The sequence below is a fragment of the Desmodus rotundus genome, chromosome 3 (assembly GCF_022682495.2).
Source record: "Desmodus rotundus isolate HL8 chromosome 3, HLdesRot8A.1, whole genome shotgun sequence".
In the NCBI taxonomy this organism is placed as follows: domain Eukaryota; kingdom Metazoa; phylum Chordata; class Mammalia; order Chiroptera; family Phyllostomidae; genus Desmodus; species Desmodus rotundus.
In genome coordinates this window covers 14,987,439-15,011,640 of record NC_071389.1, presented here as the reverse complement: position 1 = coordinate 15,011,640, position 24,202 = coordinate 14,987,439, and the positions used below count along the sequence as shown (strand labels likewise).

Below are 24,202 nucleotides of genomic sequence, written 5' to 3'. Positions count from 1 at the left end.
TTGGGAACAATTCCTGGCAAAGTTCTGAACAAAAATTTTTTAAAACCTGTCTTTCCTCCTGGAAAATTCAGTAGACATTAAAAGCGTGCGGGGGCGGGGAGTGCCTTGTTTTATGCAAACTTTAGTTAGGTTCATAGCTCAGAGGGTCTTTACGAGCAAACTTTTCACACGCAGGCGGAACGAATGCTTCACTGCCCAGTGCAGCCCTGCACGCTTGCATCGCCCCCAAACCCCCAAAGTCCCCTCCAGGAGGCGGCCACAGGCCTAGGCCACAGTGGGAAGAGCAGGGGCTCTCGAACTGTCAATAAATGGTTAAAAAGAAATCGTAGTAGGTGGAGAGAGATTGGGGGTGACGTGTGGCTTGCAGGCTTGGGGGGACCACTGGTGAGGAGAAGGTAGACGGCTTCTTGGCCAGTGTTAAGAAAATCCAGAGGTCCCTTGAGACATGTCCCCTCCCACTATCCAGGAGCCCCATGGTTGGGACATCCCACATGGGAACCCTGGCTGAGAGGGACAGGGACTTGCCCAAGGTCACACTGTCAGACCCACTTGTGCGTGCTGAGTGGTCCAGGGCCCCAGGTCCTGCGGGAATGTCTGGGGCCACTCAGAGCCCCGAGGGACAACTATTTCCAGACTGGGACTTCTCACCCCGCAAGCAGGGCCAGCCCTTGGGGTGCCTGGATCTGCAATTCCTAGACTCCGGGCCGACTGCACATTTTCCCAGGGGTCCTGCACAAAGTTGTCCTCCTCCTTTGTCTTCGCAGCTCCTTCCTCCAAGAGGGGGAGAGAGATGGTAGATGGGGTTGCTGCCAGGCCACCGAGGGGGGCAGGGGGCACTCAGAAAGACAGCTTTCCCTCAGCCCTGGTTCGCAGGGTCCCTGTTCTGCCCTCCCACTCCTGCTCCTGGTCCCAGGCCCTGCCTCCCCCACTTCCCCCTCCCTCCTGTCTGGGAGTACCCGGAAGGGGTAGTGCCAGGCCTAGAAACTGGGAGGAAGCTGTAGAGGAGGGTTGGTGACCTCGGGAGTGGCCTGTGCTGTGCTGCCGGGTCTCACGGCGGGTCCTTAGCATCTGTGTGGAGGGGCTGGCCCCGGCACATTCTCCCTTTTCTGCGCCCTGCCTGGGTACTGGGTGACCTGGACAACTCCTTGTCCCGTGTCTCAGTTTTTTCATCTATAAAATGGGAGCAGTAACCTCTGTCCTTAATTCATTTAGTAAACATTTACTGAGCACCTACTGTGTGCTGGATACTCTCCTAGAGGCTGGGGAAACAGCAGTAAACAACACAAAAATGCTGGCCCCCAGGGAACTTACAGTCTAGTAGAGGGAGACCAAACAAAATAAGTAAGTTGATGAATTATTAGACATAATAAGAATTTAGGGGAAATTCAAGCAGGGAGAGCAGGAGTGGGGGGTCTATGATGCTTCTGATTGAGGTTCTTAATCATTTTTCACCCCACGGACCCTCTGACAGTCTCAGAATAATGCTTTTTAGGGAACAAAACAAAATACAAAGGATTACAATGAAGGCCAATTATGTGAAAACATAGTTAGCAAGATGTCTTTTAAATTGTTATAAATGTGCCGCTTTGTTAGCATATTAAATAGGGAGGTCTAGCAATGGGGCTGATGACGACTGTGACTTTGGAGCAGTGACGAACATAAGAGATATTTAGAGAAATCTGCAATACCTGTAATGTGATATGTAACTACGTATGACGTCTGCTGTGACAAGGTCACGGGGACTTCTGGAATGCTTTGTGGCTTATTGCCTATGTTCATACTCAGGAGAGATGCTAAATTTCATTTGGAGGTTAGGGACAATACAATCGCCATTTTGTTTTGTTTGTCCTATCCCAGTTCAGAGGCACACTCAGTTCTAAGAGGCGGCTGCAGATACCAAGTTAAAAACCCCTAGTTTAGATAAAGTGACCAGGGGGCCTCACTTTTCAGTGGAGACCTGAGGGAGCTGAGGTGACAAACAGGAGCACTTGGAGGGGGTCAGGGCCCATCCGGCCTGGCGGCCCTCTGGCCATCCACCTAAACTCCCCATGGCTCAGCACGCTGCAGCACCAAGGAGGTAAGGGACAGAGAGGCCCAAGGGCCCCCAGAGAGTGCCTTACTGGTTGAGGGCAGGGGTGTCTTGGAGGGAAATGATCTCAGAGTGAAGGAAAGCAGGAGGAGGGGCCCTGGAGGGGGTGGGCAGGGAGCCAGAGCCCACCTGCCCAGCATCCCCTAGACCATCTGCATGGAAAGTGTCCCTGTGGTCTGAGAGAGTTGGGCCATGTCTGTCCCTCTAGCCGGCTGGCTCAGGAAAACCCTTCCAGAGCGGTCCTGTTCTTTCTAGTGCCAGTCACACCTCAATTTGAGGACCATCCTCCCCTAGCCCTGATATCTCAGAGCCCTGGGCTCCTCGGTGTGGCCCCAGCAACCCTGCTGGTTTACTTTGTTCTGGAGTCCCCTGTTCCTGGGGCTGATCGCTGGATCACTGGACCAGCAAGTACCCAGAAAGAACCACACAGAGACGACTGTGCCATCAGCCCCGCCCTGAGGGGTCATCTCCCGCCTGTGAAGTGGGGACAGCAGAACCCACCTGCCTGCCTTGCGGAGTTGTTGGGAGCACAGGGACAGTAGAGGGGCCCACTTGGGCGGCTCCCCGCTCCGGTGCCCACCCTGAGCCAGCCCTGGGGGACACAGGGGCCCTGAGCCAATGGCCCCTGCCGTCAGGGAGTCCCCAAGTCTATAACTGGGGTCCAGGGAGAGGCAGCACAGACCGGAGCCCAAGCTGGACTTGGGGATCGGCAAAGCTCCTCCACACCTTCCCGATGGCATTTGTGCAGAGGCTTTCGTGACACCAGAGAGCAGTGGGGGCGGGGTGCTCTCGCTCCGGGGAAGGCGCCGGGAAACCGGGCTTGCCCTTGGTGGAGAAATGCTTCCCTTCAACCCAGGAGAATCAAAGAATTAGGTGCAGAAAAGAAAGAGAACACAGTTTGTGAGAGGTAACCCTTCATCTCCCCGTTACGTGGAGCAACCTGCCCAACCATAGAAGCGAGAGGAGAAATCAGGAGCCAGAGGTAGAACTGAGAATGCAAAGCAGAGTCAGAAAGCGAACTGGGAAACTGGCGGCCACAAGCAGGAGGTGGAAAGTGTTACCAAGCTTTACGTGGACTGACGTCTGAAAGGCACTAAAGCCTCGGTGGGGAAGGGTACATGAGTACGCACGCAGCCAGCCGTAATTTGGGTGGCGTTAGGGCTGATAATAAACGTGCAAAAAGTTTCGTTCTCGCTGGGAACAGACGAAAGGCGAGTTCAGTCGGGAGAGTTTAAAAGATCTTCCACCTCGACAGACCCGCGGCCTTGCGCCAGTCACTGTGCCTCTCTCCGAAGTCATCTCGCTGGAGAGATCAGTGCCCCTAACTGCGCCCCCACCCTCTGAGGTGATGAAGTCACTCACCACCTCTTGGAATCTATGCTAAGGAAATGTGCAGAGGTGTGGACAAAGGTTTTTATAAACAGAAGGTCATTTCATTTTATTTCAAATGGTAAAAAATAAATTATTATTATTTTAAAAGTTTTTTTCCCCTCTCAGGAATTTTGAATGGAGACTTTGGAGCCAACTGTCTATTTAAAAATAGAACAGAGTTCTGGAAATAACAGTTGTGTCTGCAAATGAAATGCCGGCAGCTCCCAAATCAGCCCTTTTCCAGCCCCAGCCGCACACGCCAGTAAGGAATTAGCCGCAGCCTAACTCCCCGAGAGCAAGGAGATGGATAAATAAAAGCTGAGGCCCCTGTGAGCTGAAATATTTTGCAGCCATTAAAAATGAAGTTTATGAAGAATTTTTAATGACACGGGAAAGTGCTTATGATGTGATGTTAAGTGAAAAAAAAAACGGTACAAAAATATATATTTTAGAATCACTGCAACTCTTTGAATACACACACACACACCTAAAAAGGACCAGGGGGGAGAATACCCAAATAGCAACAGGGTTTATCTCTGGCTAGGAGACCTATGAGTATTTTCTTCTTCTATTTTATATCTTTTGTGTTCTCACATTTTTCTATTAAAGATCACTAATTACTTTGAGGAAAAAATAGATATCCATCCTTACTCCCCATCCCAAAATTGCATGGTCTCTGGATAGAAGAACAGCAGAAACGGGACAAGAAACAGAGAGGAAAGAAGCCAGAGCAGCAGGGGAGGTGGGAGCAATAAAGTTGGTGCCAGCCTTGCCGGGGCCTTGAATGCCAACCCCAGCAGCTAGAACTTTACCCAGAACCCCATCTTCTCCCCAGGTTCAAAGGACAGAGACCTACCCCTTCTAGAAGGTTGGGGGCTTCTTGGGGAGGCAAACAAGGTGGAAGACCTGCATATTTTGAGTGGCTCTAGGTACTAACCTCCTGCTTTTCCCTCTCCCCCCCCAGGGAAGAGTTTCACACTGACCATCACCGTGTTCACCAACCCCACCCAGGTGGCCACCTACCACCGAGCCATCAAGGTGACTGTGGATGGACCCCGAGAGCCCAGACGTAAGTGCCAGAGCCACTGAGTCCCCTGGGTGGGGGAAAGGGTCCAAAGCGGGAAGGGCAGCTGCCGAGGTCAGACAGATGGCCAGATGGCACCAGGTCCTGGAAGCACCCCTGTGGGGGTTGTGGTCCACTGCCCTGCACCTCCACACACTGTGTGCCTGCCAGCAAAGCCCCAGACCCTCTCTGCTTGGCCGGGACTTGGGGAGGCTGGTAAAGAGGCTGGGATAGAGAGACGGCAGAATCAGGGGAGCCCCTCTCCAGTGGGAGACTGCCTTTGGGGGCCTGCTGGGGGGTATGGACTTACACCATTAAGGAAAAAAAGAGTCTGGAAAAGGCTGGAGAGAGAGAGAGAGAGAATATGAATGTGTGTTGGGGGGGCTGGAGGCTGGGCCAGGTGTGCCCTATTCCACCCCAGCTCCCTCTGCCCGTGGCTGCGGGAGGCCAGACCCTTCCTTGGCAGCTCGCTCTTTGAATCAGTACGGGGCTTACGCAAGTCTCACAGAGCCTGGGCACTTTCACCCCAGGACCCACGCTGTCAAGATCAGGAATGCAAATTTGATTCTGCAGATATTCATTGAGCACCTGCTAAGTGTAGGGAGCCCTGGTTTTGCATTTTAGCATCAGAGAGAGCTTGTGTTTAGTTGGTTCTGCCTGCTGAAGGACCTGGAGTTTGCCCAGTGGGAGTGGGGAAACTGGAGGGGCAGCTGCCAGAGAGTGGGCCAGAGGCCGGTGCTCCCTGGCTGAACGAGTGAGCGAGTAAGTGAGTGAAACAAAGAACCAGAGGGCCATCTCTGCACTGCCTGCGTCCTGAGCTCTGAGCAGAGCTCTCGTCTGGACTGTCCCTCACTCGTGCATGTTCTCCTGCTGTATCGAGAGCTGCCCTGTCCTTCTCTTTCTTGGTAACCGTGGCCTCTTGCAGTTTAGAAAACTCTCGCATTTATCATCTGTCTCATGTGGGATCCTCGTGACAGCCAGAACCAAAGAGTCGCCCAGTTCCAGTGAGGAGAGAATCCAGGCCCGGGGACATTGAGGTCCTGCCCGGGCCTCACACTGTCTTAGCTTTGGGGGGGGTCGGGGCGGTGGGGGAGGGGTGCGTCCAGGGTCCCAGAGGCAGCCTTTGATCCTGATTCCCGATGGAGCTGGCCTGGGGCAGGACACGCTCCTGGTCTCTGCCCGTGCCCAGGAGGCTCAGAACGGGAGAGGGACTCTGCCAGGGCAAAGTCAGTGAGACCACCTGGGCCTGGCCTTTCTTGGGAATCGGGCAGGCTTGGCTGCCTGCTTGTCCAATTCCTGGGCCCACCGCAGTATCTGGCTACTGGGAGAGGCTCAGAGCTGGGCCCAGTGGCCCCAGAAGCACTGCCCAGGCCTCTCAGGGCTGCCTCCCTCAGCCTCCCTTGAGTCCCTGCACAGGGTCTTCAGGCCCCAAGGCAGTCAGCTCCCATTCTGACCAGATTCCTGCTAGGATTGGACGTGGGTGTGTCCATGCCCTGGCCTTGGGCTTCACAGCCCTGGACAAGTCATGCCTCCTTTTTGGCCTCAGTTTTGTCATCTGTTAACTGGGTCGGTGATCCCCAAAGTCTGGAGGTGATGATGCCTGGGAAGCCCTTGTGAGCTGTAGGCCACTGTGCAGAGAGCAGATTCTGAACCAGCTTGCCTGCCTTGGGCAAGTTGCTGACTTCTCAGGGCCTCAGCTGCCTCCTCCAGGAAGTGGGATAGTACCAGCCACCCTGCAGGCCTGGTGGCCAGTGCCCACAGGTGGGTAGCCTCTGGCTGCAGCAGAGGGAGGCTCCTTGTGAGTCATTGGATGGTGGTGTTCTGTTACCCCTGGTACTTGGCCACCCCCCTGGGCTCCCAACACCACCACCACCATTTGGGTGGCTGCTGAGAACCTGAGGCCGAGGCAATAGAGGTGTAAGCTTCTGTTGAAGGAGGTGATGTTTTGCTCTGAGTCTCCAGGGGCAGAATCAGGATGGACAGGAGCCACTGTTGGGCTCAGTATGATGATGCAGTACGTAGGGGCCACTCCACAAAGCCGTGAGCACCCCGTGCGGAGAGGCATGTGAGCGGGGGGTGGGCTTGGAACCTGGCAGGAAAGTTCCCAGGGCCTGGGCAGTGCCCAGAACCCCTCAGAGCCCTCCATGTGTAGCCGGCCCAGCCCAGAGCTACCCACTGGGCCCCCACTGAGGCCCCTGGCTGAGGGGGGAGACTTGGCCTCCACTCAACCCCCACCTGTTTGCTCTTCTTTCTCGGGGTCCCCCAGACCTGAGGCAACCCCTTCTTGCAGTGAGCTGGAGGGGGAGGGGTGGCACCGGAAGAGGCAGCAAGAGGAAGGGAAAGCTGGGCCTGGAGATAAGCCCGAATCAGAGGTCAGGCTTGCTTCGTGACCTGAAGGCAGATGGCATCCCTCTCTGGGCCTTGGCACAGGCCAGCTCAGTGTTTTTAAAGTGACTTGTTCAAACAAAATCTTAGCAGAAGCTCATTTTTCAAAAAGAGCAGCTGTGGAAGGAGGGCAGGTCTCCCCAGCACCCTGGGTTCCAGTCCCAGCCTGGCCTTCAGCCTGTGACCTTGGACAAATCCACCCCTTTCAGGGCCTCAGTTTCCCTACCTGTAAGAGATAAGAGATCAGCCTAACTGCTGCCGGTCATCAAGCCCTCTTGGAGTGCCAGGCCCTGTTCAAAGTCGCTGTTAACTGATCCTTAGCGGTCCCAGGAGGAGACAGGCCAAGGGGCAAAGCCCTTGTCCAGAGGTGAGCTTTGGTGCACCCAGGGCTCCAGCCTGGGGCTCAGGAAAGTGAGCCAGCCACTTGGAAGGGCGTTCTCACCTCCGTGTGCTCATCTGTAAAGTGGGGGTGATATTAGCATCTTCTTGGGGAGTTCTTATGAGCATTAAACCAATGTACAGCTGCCCAGCCTGCAGGAAGTGCCCAAGAACCCTTGTGGATTATCATAGGATTTTCTTTCTGGCTCTTTTTCCTGCTTTGTAACCCCCAGCCCCATGTGAGGGCGGAGCCTGTTGTGCGGTAGGGCAGGGCTGGTGGGAGTAGCTGCCGGTCCAGGGAGCCAAGGAGTGGAGCCTGCAGATCCCTGAGGCCGCTGTGGGTTCTGTGGCTGGGTTGTTCCCCTCCAGTGCCCTGCAGAGCATGCCCAATCTGCAGCCAGGTGGCCAGCTGGGTTTGAAGGCTGGCTTGGTGGCTTCCTGCCTGTGTGGCCTTGGTTTCTGAGGTTCTCAAGGCTGGTGTCCCTCATAGTCACTGAGGGCTAGTAACAAAGCAGGTGGCTGAGCGGGACCCAGGCGCTGGGCGGGGGCAGCACAGGGCCTGGCAGTTCTGTCATGGACCTCAGTTCACTCCACATCGTCCAGGCTTCCCAGGTGATGGTACCTGAAAGGTCAGACCCAGGTTCTCAATCCTGCCTGAGGCAGAGAGGGGGCAGCCCTGCCATCTGGCCTGTGGGCCCTTCCCCAAATTTACATGGAATGATTTCAACAAATACTTTCCTAGGCACCTACCATGTGTTAGGCACTGTTCTGGAAACTGGGGGCAGCCCTGTGAACCCAACAGATGGGCTCTCACCCTCTCGGGTCTCTCACACAGGGGTGGAGAGAGATGCTAAACAATTCTGTTGTCACCGTGGCAACAGGGCTCCCCCTGACCTGGGCCTTTGCTCCTCTCTCTCCCTCTCAACCACCTCCTGCTCGGTCACCCCGGCCTGGGCGCCTGGCTGGTCTTAGATCTGCCGCAGGGCCTTTGCACTGACCGCCCCCCCCCAAACACTCCTCCCCAGACACCCCCAGGTTGACGGCGCCCTCCACCCCTCCCTGGAGTCTCTCCTCAGACCCTGCGGTGAGCGCTTTCCTGACCCCACCCTGTTTCAAATTGGAGGCGCACAGCAGCACCCCACTCGCGCTTGCGCTGGCCAGCTTTCCTTGTGCCTCGAGCACCCAGCCCCGTCTAAGACGCTCTCTAGTTCACTCGTGGATTCTATTCCTTTCTCCGCTCCCCACTATTGTGTACGTTCCATGGGGCAGAGGTGCCTTCCTCTGCTCTGCCGGGCACTGGTACAGACCCCAGAATACAGACACAGGCACTTAGTAGGTGCTTGGTAACTATTGTGGAATAAACAAATGATTAGTTAATTTCAGGTCGTGTGAAGTCCTATGAAAAAAAGCAAAGCTGGGGGTAAGGGGCCAGAGTGTAGGGCATGGGGCCTGGCAAGGGTCAGGGACAGGGAAGACCACCTGAAGAGGTGACATCTGAGCAGGGCCCTGAGGGAAGGGACAAACAGGCATTCTGGCTGCTGGCGGCTCCAGACAGCATGGGCAGGAAAAGCAACCCTTTGCCTGCAGCTGGGCCTTTGAGGGTTCTAGAGTCGCCACAGCTTTGTCCCCAGCTCCAGGTGTGGGCAGAGGGATGCCCCAATGGAGGAGAGCCACCCACTCCTGGCCCCCCATGATCCCCAGGGGCGTGCACCCAGCAGGAGGGAAGGGGTTAACCTCAGACCTCCCTGGTTCCCCTAATCAACCCCAGGCCGCTGGAAGCCCCAGTTGCAGCCCTGGGAAGGAGCTGCTTGCCTCCCTGCCCGCTGGCCCCCCGCCAGCCCCCGACCGGCTTTCATCTGCTCACAGGGGGCCGATTCACGGCAGACCACCCCGGGCCCAGCACCCGCCTGAGATTCCACGCGGTTGTTAAGAGTCGGGTGTAAATCTCCTGACAGGCCGCAGAGTGGGCCTAGGGCCCGGGTGCCCCACCCCACGGCTGGGCAGACAGTGGCTGCTGTGTCTGGGTTGTGGCCACACCAGAGCCGCGCCGGGCAGCCGAGGAGGCAGCTGAGTGGCTTCATAGGGTGAAGGGCCCCATAATTGGGGCCCACATTGTTCCCCAGACAACCCTGTTCCTGTGGCCCTGCCTAGCTCCTCTGCTCCCTCCTCTCTGCCCCTGCTGGCCTCCTGCCCCCTCACCCAGCTGAGGCAGGACACTGAGCTGCCTTCCTGCCAGTCAGACCTCCTCGCCAGGCAACCCAGCTCGTCTCTCATGGAGGCCTGAGGAAGTCAAGACCTTAGCAGCCAAGCTCCCTGCAGTGTGCCAACCTCTCTGTGTTTGACCTTGACCATGTGCCCCTACTTTCCTATCTGTAAAATGGGGGTGACCGTAGCAGCCTCTCAGCGGGTCGTGGCCCTTGTAGACAATGTGCGTGGGCCACCTGGCACAGTGCTTGGTGACGTTCTGAAGGGCTGTCAGTGGTCTGAGCCCAGCTGCTGCAGGCTGACGGGCAGACTAAGTCAGGTCCCGTGGGCCAAGGTTCTCCCTATCTCCCCCGCAAAATGCTGTATTTTTATTTTTTAAATATTTTATTTATTTTTAGAGAGAGGGGGCGGGAGGAAGAGAGGGAGAGAAACATCAATGTGTGGTTGCCTCTTGCATGCCCCCTCACTGGGGACCAGGACAGTAACCCAGGCATGTGCCCTGGCTGGGAATCGAACCAGAGACCCTTTGCTTCGCAGGCCAGCACTCAATCCACTGAACCACACCAGCCAGGGCCAAAATGCTGTCTTTTTAAACACGTGGGGTCTGTCCTCAGCTCTCCTCACTCTCGGGGGTCGATGGTGTGCTAACCATCTTACAGGTGTGGAAGGGTCCTGGAGGAGGAGAGGGGCCTGGCAGGTCAGAGCGGCGTGTGATCCAAGTCGGCCTCTCAGCGCTGTGCTTCAGAGCGGGGCAGGGCCTGATAAGGTCTCCCTGCCATCCTCTCCCCAGGCCCGTCCTCTGGGGCTGCAGAGAGCCTCTCTGGGCCCTGGGCCTGGGCTGGGCCCCGATACCGTTGTCTGGAGCCCCAGGTTTTCAGAACCCAGGCTCCTGTCCTTCAGGATGGGCTCCAGGAAGAGAGGGGGGCCAGGCGCTTTCTGTGTGACCTCAGACGTGTCACTGGCCGTCTCCAAGCCGCAGTTTACTCACCTGTGAAACAGGGACTGAGGCAGACCTTCCAGGTGGGATGGCGCAGGGTGAACCGCGGCAGCGCGTGACCCAGCTCAGACCCCGTGGAGGAAGCATCTGGGAAGCGTGGCTGCTGTCTTGTGCCACTCAAGCTGCTGCTGCTCTCGGTCTGCAGAGGGGCTGCAGGGCTCAGTACTGGGGCCTCCTGGGGGAGAGGCTCCCAGACTGAGCCCCCAAAGGGCAGGAAAGTGTTCCTGGCCCGGCTGTGCCTGGCCTGTGGCTCCGAAGTGTGGGAGCCAGAGAATACTCGAGAAACCCTGGGAACAGTAGCAGGAGGCGGTGGCTGAGCCCTGGAGTAAGCAACCCTGCCTTCTTCTTTGGGGCCCCTCTCAGGCCAGTTGCTGATCCTTGCAATCTTAACTCAGGGGCTTTCAGAGCTGGAGGGGCTTCGGTGAGCAGCCTGTGCAGAGGGGAAACTGTGGCATAGCAGGAGATGCCCGCCCCGCTCCCACTGTGGGTGGCCAAATGAAAGCGGTCTCTTCTGCAGGCCCATCTTCTTTCCTCGGGCACAGGAAGTTCCCTCCTGCTCCCAGTGAGAGGGCTAGGGCCCCAGGGCACCAAGACTCTCTGGCACCCCTGCCACGGGGAGCCTCCCCGGCTTCCCTGTGCCCCTGCCTGGCAACGGCTCCCGCCTTCCACAGCAACGAGGGAGCAGTTCCCAGCGTGCTGTTAAAACTCCCCTCCTCCAGAAACTCTGCCCTATGTGAAGGCAGAACAACACCTGGCGGGAGCATGTGCTCTGGGGACCTGACTGACATCCTAGACGCGCTTCCATGGGCCTCATCCTGAAGCCTCAGTGATCCTACCTGTTCTTAGTTCTTGGGTTCTGGAGGACGGTGCTGGCTCTGCTGTCCTGGCTTTGCGTCCCAGACAAGACGCACCGTCCTGGCCCCAGTGCCCTGGTCTCTGCGGTGAGGATGATCAGCCTGCCTCCCTTGCAATGAGCTGGGGTAGCAGGTCTGGTCAACATGGCAGTGACCCGCGTGGGTGGGGAGTGTCCACACACCTTGTCTGGCCGGCACCGCAACGTGCGAGGGCGCCGCAACAGGGCGCTGCGGCCTGGGGTGGAGGGAGGGGAGTGTGACTTTAGGGAGGCCACCAGCCTGTAAGCAGCAGGGCCCATCCTGGAACCCCAGCCTGCTGTGAACTCCGCCCTCCTCCTGCTGGGCCACAAGAGCACCTGTGAACACTTGGTGCGCAGTGTGACTCAGAAACGGGACTTTGTTTGCCGGTAACGATCGTCGCAGGGCCTGAGGTTTCGCACCAGCTCTGGTGTGGCCCCGTTGGCCCCTCCAGGTTTGTGGTTGACCGAGGCACCCAGATCCCCTGTGCCCCAGCTGCTGTCAGGTCAGTCTGCGGTCTGCAGGTCCATCTGCCGCCTTCCTGCCTGTAGGGATTGTTCTGAATCCATCTGCTCCCCGGTTTGTCTCCTTGCTCTGCCATTTTCGGCGGCCTCAGCAGCAAGGGCCGCATTTCCTCCAGGGCTGAGGCCAAGCCTTCCCGCGCCCCCCCCCCCCCCCCCCGTCCCCCGCAGAGAACACCTCCTGAGGGGTATCCACTGACCAGTTCTTGGTGGCTGATGTTGCACAACTCCCCAGATAATGAAGTTTTGAACTTGGAGGTTACAAACCGGCAGCCCCTGGGCAGGGCACGTCCTACAGAGTGATCAGTTTGGCTTTTTTGTTGTTGTTCGGTATTTGAGTTAATTGCCAACATACAAAATATGGGAGATTTCACATGACAGCAGGTTTATGGTCTCTCCTGGTCAGTTGGAAGCTCTGGCAACACTGGGCCGGGCCCCTGTCAGAGCACCAGTCAGCTGGTCTACTACCCTAACTACCCTGTTCTCACCAGGAGCGGCGTCTCTGGTCTGCCCCAGTCTCCACCCATCCCGTGTGCCTCATTTACTTGATTTGCCCAGTCCTCACAGGCATCTGAATTTTCGGCCGCAGCTCCAGCCGACTCACATTTTCTCTTTGTTGCCAAGGGTCCTGGGAGGCAGCAGTGGGGGGACTGGCTGGAGGCCTTGTGGTCTCACTCCAGCGGCCACCTGTCCCCTGGGCTCTAGGCCTGGAGCCTCCTCATGGGAGAAAGTGGGTTCCCGGTTCTTGGTGACTTGCTGAGCCCACTGCGGCCCCCGGGACTACCTGCTCCGTTTCTAAGGAATCTCAGGTGCCCGTTAGAGCTTGTGGCAGGGGCGTGTAGAGAGCACGGAGGCCCCGGGGGTCCCAGAATCCATTGCATTCCATTGTGAAAACCAGCAGAAATCAGGCCCATTCCCGCCCCTCATTCCCAGGGGCGGTCAGCACTTTTTCAGGCCCCAGGAAGGCCAGTGAATTCTGTTTTACCTCCCACCTACTTCTCTCTTCTCTCCCTGTGAGTCTAGAAAATTCTGCACGTCACTGCAGACCTAAGGACTCAAGCCAGCCTTGCCCTCTCCCTTGGCCCCTTCCGACGCTTCTTTTTCAAGAGACCCCAGAACCAGGAAACCCTTTGCTCGCTCCCTCTGTGATCTCTGGCAAGCCTCTTCACCTCTTGAAAATTTCTTTTGCCTGTGAAAAGAAGAAAAGGCCCTGGTGCCTGCCTAGCCCCCTACCTCGGGGTCGGGTGGGGCAGAATGGGCCAGCCTTGAGGTGGGCTGGGCAGCGTCTGCCCTAAAGAAATCCCCAGAAACACAGAGGTGTGAACAAGGGTGTCCCTGGGGGTCTTGCCTGTGAGGGGCTAATGTGGGAAATTTGGAAACAACTGAAGTGCTCATCGGAGAAGAACGGCTGAGGAGACTCCGTGTCCAGGGGACTTGCTGGGGACTTGCCGAGCAGGAGTGAGGGGCACCCCCCGGCAGAGCAGTGCGGTCCTCCTCGGGCTCCTTGCAGGAACTGTTGTTTGCAGGGGGCTGGCTTACCCTCCCCATCTTACAGATGAGCAAACTGAGGCAGTGCCCCAGGGTGTGCTGCTGGAGGAGCAAGTGACGGAATGATACAGGCAGGCTGACACCATTCCAGAAAGTTCCATGAGAAACATGCTCTCTGTTTTCCATGCATGTGAAACCAAAAAGGGCTGGAAGGAAAGACCGCGTGTGGGGACTTCTGGGAGGGGCTTTGGGTGGCTCAAAGGGGCCATTGCCTTACCTGTAGTGTTTTTATTTTTGCAGACGTTCATGTATTGCTTATGAAATGTAAAATGATTCACTGAAAAGTGTGTGTGTGTGTGTGTGTGTGTGTGTGTGTGTGTGTGTGGTATACCTGTAAGCCCGGTATCTTTCAAGACACTGCATGCAGCCAGAGGCATGGCCGCTTTTGCGCCTCCAGCACCTCTAGGGCCTGGGAGACAGGCTGGGGTCCTTCCCGTGTGGGCCATGGCAGAGGGGTATGGGAAATGCTGGCCCGTTCTCCAAGTGCAGTGTCCCAAGGCAGGTGCACTGGTCCCCTGTCCCCAGCTTCCAGTCAGAGACAGGAGTCCAGCCCCTCAGTGAGGGGCCTTTTCTCAGCATCCTGGTGGCTTTTCCCTTCTGTCTGAGGCCCAGAGAGGAGAAGCATGTGGATGCCAGGGGACTCAGGGCTGCAGGGGTGGGCGCCAGACCCATTCCAGGGCTGCCTCCCAGGTGCGAGGGGTGGCATCTGGGATGCTGGGAGGCCGAGGGTTGCTGCCCTCCTGGATCCTCACCCTTCTTCCCCACCGGAGCCTGCTGGAGTCGCTTGCCCATGCCGGTTGCCTCAGTGCCCCCTCCTGCCAAACAGTGTGCTGTGGAGGTTTGGGTGTGAGAATGAGTGTTCCTGCTCAAGAAGGCAGGGGTGGGACCGCGATGGTGGCCCCAGGGCAGTACATAGGACCGCAGTCTGTTCAGAAAGTCTTTGGAGAACCTGAGGAAAGAGGTGGGTATAAGGTTCTCCCTGCAGTGGCCTAACGTTAGACCTCAGGGAGAACTTCCCCACGAGCGAGGCACTTCTGTCCCGCTGAGACTCTTGGAAACCAGCCGCTGATGGGCTCCCCATGCTCTGCAGGGCACCGGCAGAAGCTGGAGGACCAGACCAAGGCATTCTCTGACCGCTTCGGGGACCTGGAACGGGTGCGCATGCGGGTGACACCAAGCATGCCCAGCCCTCGCGGCTCACTCAGCACCACAAGCCACTTCAACAGCCAGGCCCAGACCCCCATCCAAGGTACAGCACACCAGGGGCCACGGGCGGGGGACAGAGGGGCTGGGGGGGGAGGTCAATGAGGACCCAGATGTGATCCTTGCGCTCCAGGCCGAAAGCTCCCCCAGAGGTTGTTGGCTGCGTTGCCCTCATGTTACTAGGGTGGCAGCCATGCTCACTCGCTCCTATGATGTTTCCTGAGGGGAGCTCTGTGCCCGAGCTTGGACGAGACCCTTCACTCACTCACAGAGCAAACACTGATCGACACCCACCACGTGCCGTGCTGGCGCCTGGCCCCGGGATCTGCGGGAACGGATGCGACCCCTGTCCTGCAGGCGATCCCTCTCCCCTGGGGAGGGGCATTTGTCTCACAGTGTACCCAGTAGCATGCCCCGCCCTGCAAGCCTCAGCTTTCTCATCTGAAAATGGGGTGGTGAATGCCTCTGCCCAGGACTGGGGTGACGTGCAGATGCTGTTACTGCACTCAGGCAAGCCTGGTAAACTGTAAAGTGACATTGCAGCCCTGGAGAGGTACACAGCATCTCCTGGGAAAGGCCCCATGGGCCCAGAGACTCCTCCCAAGCAGAAGGGAGGAGGAAGGCCTCTGGGCTGAGGCCCAGGAAGGGGTCTCTGTCCCCACTGCCTGGATGGATACAGCAGGTGCAATCGAAGCTAGATCTCAGGCAGGCCTTCCAGAGTAGGTAGACACCTGGCTCAGTAAATGGTTGGATGATGAATATTTACTGTTCTCCAGGCTCTGTCAGCCAGTGGGTTGGGCACAGGAGGCTGTGCACAGCTGGCCCTTGGGCCGGGCTGGAGCAGAGCGCACTCATCAGCAGTCCTGAGCAGAGGCAGGAGGGCTGGCTGATGTCACGCTCTGTGGCTGTCATTCTTTCTCGGTGCTCCAGGGCCTGGTTAGAACCCATTTGACAAATCAGTGATGGTGGCGGACTTGATATAGGCCTTTAATGTAAAGAGAAGGTCCCTCTCCTTCTAGCCTGAGAAGCTGGGCCTTGGTAGGGGGGGAAGGGCCCCAGGTCCCGCTGCTCCAAGCAGGTGGGCAGCCCTTGAGCTGGAGGTGGGGGGAGGCTGAGGCTGCGATCTGACCTTAAGAGACAGTGGGAGGTACTCTGCTCTCTGGGCTCATGTCCACCCCTGCCCCGAAGCTGTCTGGGCTCCTGTGTCCCACAGGCCAGCATTCATCAAGGTACAGCAGCCTAACACTGCAGGCCTCACCTTGCCATGGGCAGAGCTGGGGCCCAGTGGGGTATTGGGCCCCTGCCAGGGAGTCCTGGAATCCAGCAGGTGGCATTCCCAGGGAAGGAGAGCCTACCTCTGCCCTCCCACAGTTGCATGGACATGGTTGGGGATTCAACCCTGAGGGAGCCCGAGGCAGGCTACCCACTCTCTGTCCAGCCCCAAAGGACAGGGTCTAGCTGGGCAGCAGGCAAAGCCCCTGCCTCCACTCTGGGGCTGGGAGGAGAGGTAGGGAAGGCCTGGGGTGTGGGAAGGGAGGGCATGGCTGACCCAGCCCTTCCCCTTCTGCTGCACCCTGGGCAGGGCCCCAGCCCCTCCCTGACCACCCACAGCACTGGGCCTCAGGCTGCCTAGGTGGCCTTTCAACCCAGCCAGGCCTCCCCGGCCCATGCCAGTCCCCTTTGGAGTGAGAGGAAGGGCTCTTGACACCCAGGACCACGGAAGGAGGATGAACTTTGCAGTCAGATGTACCGGGCTTGGAATTCTTCTGCCAGGCACTGGCTGTGTGCTCCTAGGCTAGTCACTTCTCCAAACCTTAGTTTTCTCATCTGTAAAGTGGGAAGAAGGAGGTACCTGCCATAGAGGGGCATTGGCAAGGCTGGGTGTGGGGCCCTGTCATGGTCCCTCTCTTTCTGGTGGAACTAGCCTCTACCTTCAGACTCCATCCTGAGGATCCCTTCAGGACCCCCCCACCACTTCTCTTGGTGCCTGTTAATAGCTTTGACCCCCCTGGCTTTGGTCACTGGCAAGCAGTGCCAAGGCCCCGTCCCCTCCATACCCCAGCCCCCAGCCCCCCCAGCTGCGGCTGCCCACAATGGGGGCTTCTAACAGCTCAAAGGGCTCATTCAGCCACCATGCAGCAGCTGGGGCAATTTGGAGAAGAAAATAAACATTTCCTTCCAGTGTTGGGATTGGCTGCTCGACAGCCGGCTAGCTCCGGTTTCCTGGGGCTACTGGGCTGGGAGGGGCTGGGGCAGGAGCCTCAGGGGTGCTGAGGGCACACACCTCCCCACCACACTGGGAGGGAGGCCGGAGGGGACAGTGGCATTCTGGGCGGGCCCAGCTCAGAACTTGTGGCCCATGTGAACTCCAGCGGCTACACACACCTGGCCTGGCCTGTGTTTCTTGGTACAGCCCGGATGTCTCATCCTGGGTTCCCCATTTGGGTTGCTTTTGCTTTGAGAAAGGAGTTCCTGTTGCACGCACAGGCAGCACGCTCTTCCTGGGCTCGGAGCAGAGGAGTCAGCCCCGAGCTCGGCTGTGTTTGGGGTGCTAGGTGCTGCCACAAGGCTGTCTCCCCTGCTGCTCTGAGGGGCAGCCCAGTCACCCCTGGCCCGCGAGGCTTCAAGGCAGCACTGAGCAGCCAAGGAACCTGGTAGGGAAGGTGCTAGGCATTCCAGGAGAACTCTTGCCCCCCACAGCCCCCCACCTTGAGCCCAGGAGAATCATCCCATTCTGATCCACAACCAGGACCAGAGCCCACTGCTGAGCACTCCTCACCTGAGTTGGGAAGACCCCAAAGCCCCCAAAAGTTGCAAGTCTCACCGGAGGTCACACAGCACCTTGAGCAGATCTGGGGAAACAAGAGGCCCGAGGGCAGCTGCAGCTTTCCGTCCTCAGGCAAGCCTCAGTCACAGGGGACAGTGCTGACCGGGAGCCACCTGGGGGCAGAGGCTGGTGTCCCTGAACCCTCTGTGGCGGGGTGACACAGAGGGGTTGGGACAGACAGACTTTCCCTTGGGACCACTGCTGGGGGCTCATCCGCGCCCTCATTGCTGCAGCGTCGCCCCCTTGGCCAGGGCACAAGGAAGGCCCAGGGTTGGGGGATCATCTTGGCAGAGCCCTGGGTGGGCGGGCTCTCCTGGCGGCCCAGAGCAAGGAGTGTCACAGCCGCTGCAGCAGCAGTGACCCGCACAGGTCTCTGCTCTCTGCCCTGTCTAAGCATGTGCCATGTATTAACTAATTCGTAGGATCCGTTCCTGTCTCCATGTTTCACAAGGGAATGCTGCTGCAGAGAGAGGTTAAGTGACTTGCCTAAGGACACACAGCTAGGAAGTATCAGACCCCAGATAAGTATCCAGCTGCAGGGACCGCACAGTTAGTTTTTGCGCTGTGCCACCTCAGAGATGGGACAGCCACCTATCAGGCCCATAGCAGGGCTCTGAGCTAGAACCCTAGGGTTTGGTGCCAGGTCCAGTATGCTGTGCGACCCTTAGGCAAGTGTCTCACCCTCTCTGGGCCTCAGTTTTGCTGCCGAGGGAGTTAGAGTCAATCCCAAAGCCCCTGGGATGCTGAGGTTTTGGGGGTGGGTAAATACAAAAGTGGGGGACAGGGGCTGTCTTAGAGTCCTGTGGGGAGCAACTCTGTGGGAGCTGGAGCAGGACCTGGGATGGACACTCGGTCTCTCCCTGACAAGGGCAGGGTTCAGGCCACAAAGCCCCTCTGGCTGCCATCTCACTGCTGTTGGTGGCCTCTCATTACTGTCTGCAAGGCAGCCCTGGAGACACAGGCCCAGGGCGAGGTGTGGGAGGTGAGGGGCACACAGAGCTGCTCTGGATCTCACCCCCACCGCACAGGCATAAGTTCACCGAGCTCCCTGCCCCAGGAAGGGGAGGTGTGGGCGTGCACAGCACCCCAGCAAAGAGCAGAAAGCAGAGGCCTCATGAGGAGTTTGAGTCCTTTCTGCAACCTCCGGAAAATTAATCTCTCTCTCGGCCTAAGTGTTCCTATCTGCAAAAGCAGGCTCTGAATCCCCTTCTACAGGGCCATTGCAGACGCCCTGCACACCCACAGTTTCGCTAGCTCTTCACCGGGAGGGAGGGAGGAAGGGAGGGAAGGAGGCAGAAGCTCCAGGCCAGGCCTGCACCGTCCCTGTCAGCCCCCCGCACCCCCAGCAGCCCTGGTGGGGCCACCTTCAGCCCCTTGGCAGGCCTCTGCACTGCTGGCTTGTAAAGAGGAGTCAGTCCATGAGGTAAAGAAGAGGCCTCTCTCCTCCATCTGCCCGGGGAGGCCCCCACCGCCACCTGAGGCCCAGGTGCCTGCTCCCACCTGCTTCCCAGGCAGGGCTGTGTCAGAGTCAGGAGGGCTCCGCCCCCAGGCAGCCGAGGCGAGGGGTAAGAGCAGAGGCAGATGTAGAACCGGGGAGCCCCCTACCCCGGGCCTATGAACCAGAGCCCTGAAGTGGTTCTTTTTTTTTTAAATTAAATTTATTGGGGCAACATTGGTTAAGAAGATATATAAATTTCAAGTGTTCACCTTTGTGATGCATCTGTGTACTCCACTGTGTGCTCAGCACCCGAAGCCCAGTCCCCCCCACTCCCCGACACATGCATTTGACCCTGTTTACCAAGGTCGTTCTTTAAAAAGGCCACTGGGGTGGTGTCCAGCTGTGACTGACCGTCTTTCTTGCTATCCCCCAGGCACCTCAGACCTGAACCCTTTCTCCGATCCCCGTCAGTTCGACCGCTCCTTCCCAGCGCTGCAGACCCTCACGGAGAGCCGCTTCCCGGACCCCAGGATGCATTACCCGGGGGCCATGTCGGCCGCCTTCCCCTACAGCGCCACGCCCTCGGGCACGAGCATCAGCAGCCTCAGCGTGGCCAGCATGCCGGCCACCAGCCGCTTCCACCACACCTACCTCCCGCCGCCCTACCCAGGGGCCCCTCAGAACCAGAGCGGGCCCTTCCAGGCCAACCCGTCCCCTTACCACCTCTACTACGGCGCATCCTCGGGCTCCTACCAGTTCTCCATGGTGGCCGGCAGCAGCAGCGGGGGTGACCGCTCGCCCACCCGCATGCTGGCCTCCTGCACCAGCAGTGCCGCCTCTGTGGCCGCCGGCAACCTCATGAACCCCAGCCTGGGTGGCCAGAGCGACGGCGTGGAGGCCGATGGCAGCCACAGCAACTCGCCCACCGCTTTGAGCACGCCGGGCCGCATGGACGAGGCAGTGTGGAGGCCCTATTGACCTCCCGGGTCAGAGTGGACTGCTCCCAGTGGAAGCAGGGACCCCAGGAACCTTCCCGGCAAGTGGCTGGCCCAGCTACAAGGCTTGGGGCAGTTACGGGCCCAGAGCTGACAATGGCTCCGAGAGCATCCAGTCCAGCCACAGCTTTGTACAGAGGGGTGGCACGGCCCCCACCCACATCTTAGCCATCTCTCCCCACTTCCCTCTCGGTAAAGTATCCTCTTGCCACCTCCCCTGGTGACCTGGCTGTCTCCAGTGAGGCCCAGGGTTGTCGCAGGGCCCACGTGAAAGACCTCCCCATCCTACTTTCCTCAGACACCCATAGGCCCCGCCCTTCCTCCGTGTTTACACAAACCGAGGCAGAACTGAAAAGTCCACCCCACCCTAAGAGGGGGTTCCTCGTTATATAGATGGGGAAGGGACCCACCAGAGTTCCCAAAAAATCACTGGCGGAGATGATATGAAGGTACCCCCAGCCAGTCCTCCCGCAATTCTAACAGCTACGGAGCCCCTGTGGCTACCTAGCTGCCCCGGGGGTCCCAAGCCCTGGAGTAGACTAGCTTGTGGCAGCAGCTCCCTACAACCGGGGACGGCACCAGCAGATGGGCCTCCAAGCACTTTACCAGCCCGAGGCTTCACCCGCTGTTTTCATGGTGGGGGGCCAAGGACCCCCTTCACCCTATGCTGGTCTCAAAATTGCAATTTTTGGAGAGAGCACAAGGACCAGACGGGAACTAGCAGAAAGCTCTGGGGCCCAATGTCAGCATACCTGTCCCACCCAAGTCCAGCCAAGCTGTGTACCCCTGCACCCCCCCAGTGCACCTTCCAGCCCCTCACCTTGAACCAATCTATGGTCCAAAAGCCGTCTTGAACAAAAAGTTTTTAAGCTGATTTTAGAAAAAGAAGCTTCAGTCAAATATTTTCAAACCCACAGCCTCTTATAGGTAACACCCGATAGTAATGAACAAGATCCCCTCTCCCAGTCGTGGCATCGTTGGGACCTGGGTACCTCCTCTGCAGGTCATGTTCCTTTAGCAGCATCCTGCCGACATCCCCCAAAGGCTGGCCCTGGGGGGGACCAAGGGAAACGCTGGTGAGATGCTGGAATCTCACACATGTGGCTCTTAGACCAAGAAGATGTCCTGGGGGCTCTGGTACAGGTGGGTGGGACGTACCAGAGGTGGAGAGCAGTGGCCAGGTGATGGCAGAACAGTGGAAAGAGCTCAGGCCCCCTCCCCCTCTGACCCCACTTGCTCAGAGGCGAGGTGTTACGCCTTTAGCTTGCACGTGGGAAAACAAGCCTTGCCCGAGGGTTCAGGCTGCAGGGATTCCCGAGTCTGAATTCTTCAGTTCTAGGAAGGCTTGTGTAGAAAGGGGCAAAACTTACAAGGGGTAGACAGCATGTGGTTTTTAGCAATTATTTCAGCCACATCCTCTGGATGTAGAAATCTCCCCTACAGAGTGCTCCTTCGTGGTTGTCTGCCATTGCACTCGGCCTGCTGCTCCGCCCCCAACCTGTAAGAGCCTCCAGATGAGCACACGGGGCACCCCCTGACCGGCAGGTTAGGAAGTCCTGGTGATTGCATTCGTTGTCCAAGCCCTTCCTGCTGCAGTTTCTCTCGTCCTGCCCTCACTGGAGAAAGCCGTCTCCACCTCTTCAAAAGAGCTGCTGGGGGTGTCCTGCTGACTCCATACACCCAGGGGGACTCCCCACCCCTTCTCAGGAAGCAGCTGCAAAGCCATTGTCCTGTATCTTCTTCATTCCTGTTCTCTGTGGTTGCGGACTGGCCTAGGCCTGTGTGGGAGGCACCCTCGGGTTCCCAGCGCCCAGCACTTTGTAGCCCCGCCCTAGATTTCTGCCCCCTCCTGACATCCAAGCCTTGATAGGGGCAGGGACAGGAAATAAATTGACCCTCCTCCCAGCTCTGGACTAAAAGTCGTGCTGAGTCTTAAGGCCCATGGTGGGTACACAGGGCCTGGGCTTGTAGAAATGGTTCCCTATTTACAAGGCTACTTTGAAGTTATGCTAGGCAAACACACTGATTTTTAGAAAAGCACAAGAAAACGCAGGGTTCGAGACCACCCTACTGTAGGCCTGTCGGTGGAGGGTGCAGATCCATTGTGACATATTGTCATGCTGAGCGTTGATGCCTGCCCCACTCACGTCTTCAAGAACCGCCCTGGAGCTGGGAAGAGGGTGGGGACTGCTTTGCACTATAATTTGCTTGGTGTGTTTGTTTCTAATGCACAACTTGCTCGAACAGTAAACTGTCTATACCTTTGTGATATTTAACTGTAAAATGGAATTTTGACTGATTTGTTATAGTAATATAACTGAAACATGGTGAAGGATTCCAATCCAATACCAGGCTTCTAGGGCTGTGTGCATGGGGGTGTGGGAGGATGGAGACCCCCCCCCCACTGTGGCCGAGGAGGAGTGGGGCAGGGCCTCTGGGCAGGAACAGGACTAAGCCCACCACTGTGGCCGACTGCCCCCACGTCCCCCCTGTTCCCCACCGCCCCGCCCCATCAGCTCCATCAGGAATGGTGCTGAATCCAGCCAGGGTCGGGGCAGCCAGTGAGGCTCCTCCTGCTGTGGCTGGGACGCCAGGGGAATGGCGGGTAGGTCTTCAAGGTGCCCCCACCACTTCTCCCGTCACAAGTGGCCTGTGATTTTTCACAAGTAAAGGGAAGAAACAGTGCAGCTCTTCCAGCTTGTCCCCAGGCTCAGAGGTGGGGAGGGCAGAGGCCAGTGGAGCACTGGCCACCTCGGTGAGAGAGCGCCCCTCTGGGATCCGTGCTTGCTGGCCAGGCAGCAGGTTAGTGGCAATCAGAACTGCTAAGCAGCAGCCATGTCAGCTCCCCCATTTTGCAGATGAAGCAACTGAGGTGCAAAGATGAGGTGTCATCTGGCTGTGCACCTCCAGGGAGTTGTGGCCGAGCGAGGACTGCAGCCTGGTGGAGGGGCTGTGGGTGTGAGGGTGTGGGGGGCCTGTCTTGCCAGCACCCCCCACCCCCTGCCAGCCAGGAGGCCTGGCCCACCATGCCTGTCTAGTTGGATCTTGTGGAGGGGAATTTTCATAAAACAGACCTTAGTTTCGAGTGCAAGTGCCCACTTCGAAAACTAATCCCCAGATGCAGCCCTGTTCAGTTAGGTCGGTCTGCCTGAAACCCAACACCCGACAGGAAGTTCCATTTCCCCAGCCCACCCTGCCCCCACCCCCAGCACCCGCTCTGCCTGAGGGGGCCACCGGTTCTTCTGGGAGCAGGACCCCAGCCATAGCTGCAGAATTTCTCTCTGGGGTGTGCTGTGAGTCGCGTCTGCCTGGGTGAGCAGGGCTGGCCCTGAAACAGAGTCTGCAGGCCAACACTCTCCTTCCATACATGTGTTTGTTTATCTGGGGCCACTTCATAGGGATGATGGAGATCATGAGGTGACCACAGTTCAAGCCCCTCCCCACCAGCCACACTTTGGCGCCACAGCTGATGGGAGAGGAACTGTGTGCTCCAGAGCCCCTGACTCAAAGCTCCATCATCTTCACCCCACCAGGCACAGACCAGCACACCCAGCTTCCTCAGGGGAAAACTGAGGCCCAGGGAAGTCGGGGACTTGCCCTGGGGTCACACAGTTTGAAGGTTGCTGGGGGAAGCACTGCAGTAACCACAGTGGCCTGCAGGTGGCAGCAGGAGAGGGAGAGTGGACATTCCTCTCCTTCGATTGCAGCCGGAATTCAGGTTAGGTATTTGGAAGAACTTCCTAACCTCAGAAGGTCCGCCCCTGGAAGGGTGGGTGAAATATCCTGATGTGGAAGAGGGCCTTTCTCCCCTCCTTTAGCTACAATATGTGGCTGTGGGAGGACCCTGGCCCTCTGAGCCTTTTTTATTCAAATCTTACATGGGCACCTGTTGTGTTCCAGGTGTGTGGCAGAATCACAGGTCCCATGGTCCCTAAAGACCCTGCTTTGGGACATGGGGTTGCCCTGCCTGAAAGGAAGGTTGACATCTATAGCCCAGCAGCCTCAGCCTCCAGGAGCCCTGGCCCTGGCCCTGCTGTCCTGCCTCCCCTGAGCCTCCAGCAGGAGCCTAGGACAGGAAGCCGCAGGTGCAGGGTGAGGAGGCCACCTCGTTCCAGAGTCTGGGAGCCCTTGGACCCCAGAACTCCATTTCAAAGGCTCTAGGAGTCCCTCTGTTTTGGGCCATGCTGGAAGTTTCTCCAGCGCCCCCCCCCCTCAGCCCCCACAGCCCACGATTGGCTGGCAATAGGCTGGGAGAGTGCTACAGGCCTTGGGGCATCTACAGCCCAGCAACCTCAGCCTCCTGCGCCCTT

General features: G+C 58.0%; 1 protein-coding gene across 2 annotated transcripts in view; it reads left to right on the top strand.

The window, feature by feature from the left end:
- Window positions 1-22,220, top strand: part of RUNX3 (RUNX family transcription factor 3) — a 60,987-nt gene extending 38,767 nt beyond the window's left edge. For both annotated transcript variants that reach the window (XM_024554100.4, XM_071220856.1), the window contains exons 4-6: window positions 4,425-4,529; window positions 14,520-14,678; window positions 19,331-22,220. In XM_024554100.4, coding sequence (XP_024409868.3) covers window positions 4,425-4,529; window positions 14,520-14,678; window positions 19,331-19,875 — 809 coding nt within the window. In that variant the 3' untranslated portion in view covers window positions 19,876-22,220. The remainder of the gene's footprint in view (window positions 1-4,424; window positions 4,530-14,519; window positions 14,679-19,330) is intronic.
- The last annotated feature ends 1,982 nt before the right edge of the window (window positions 22,221-24,202 follow it).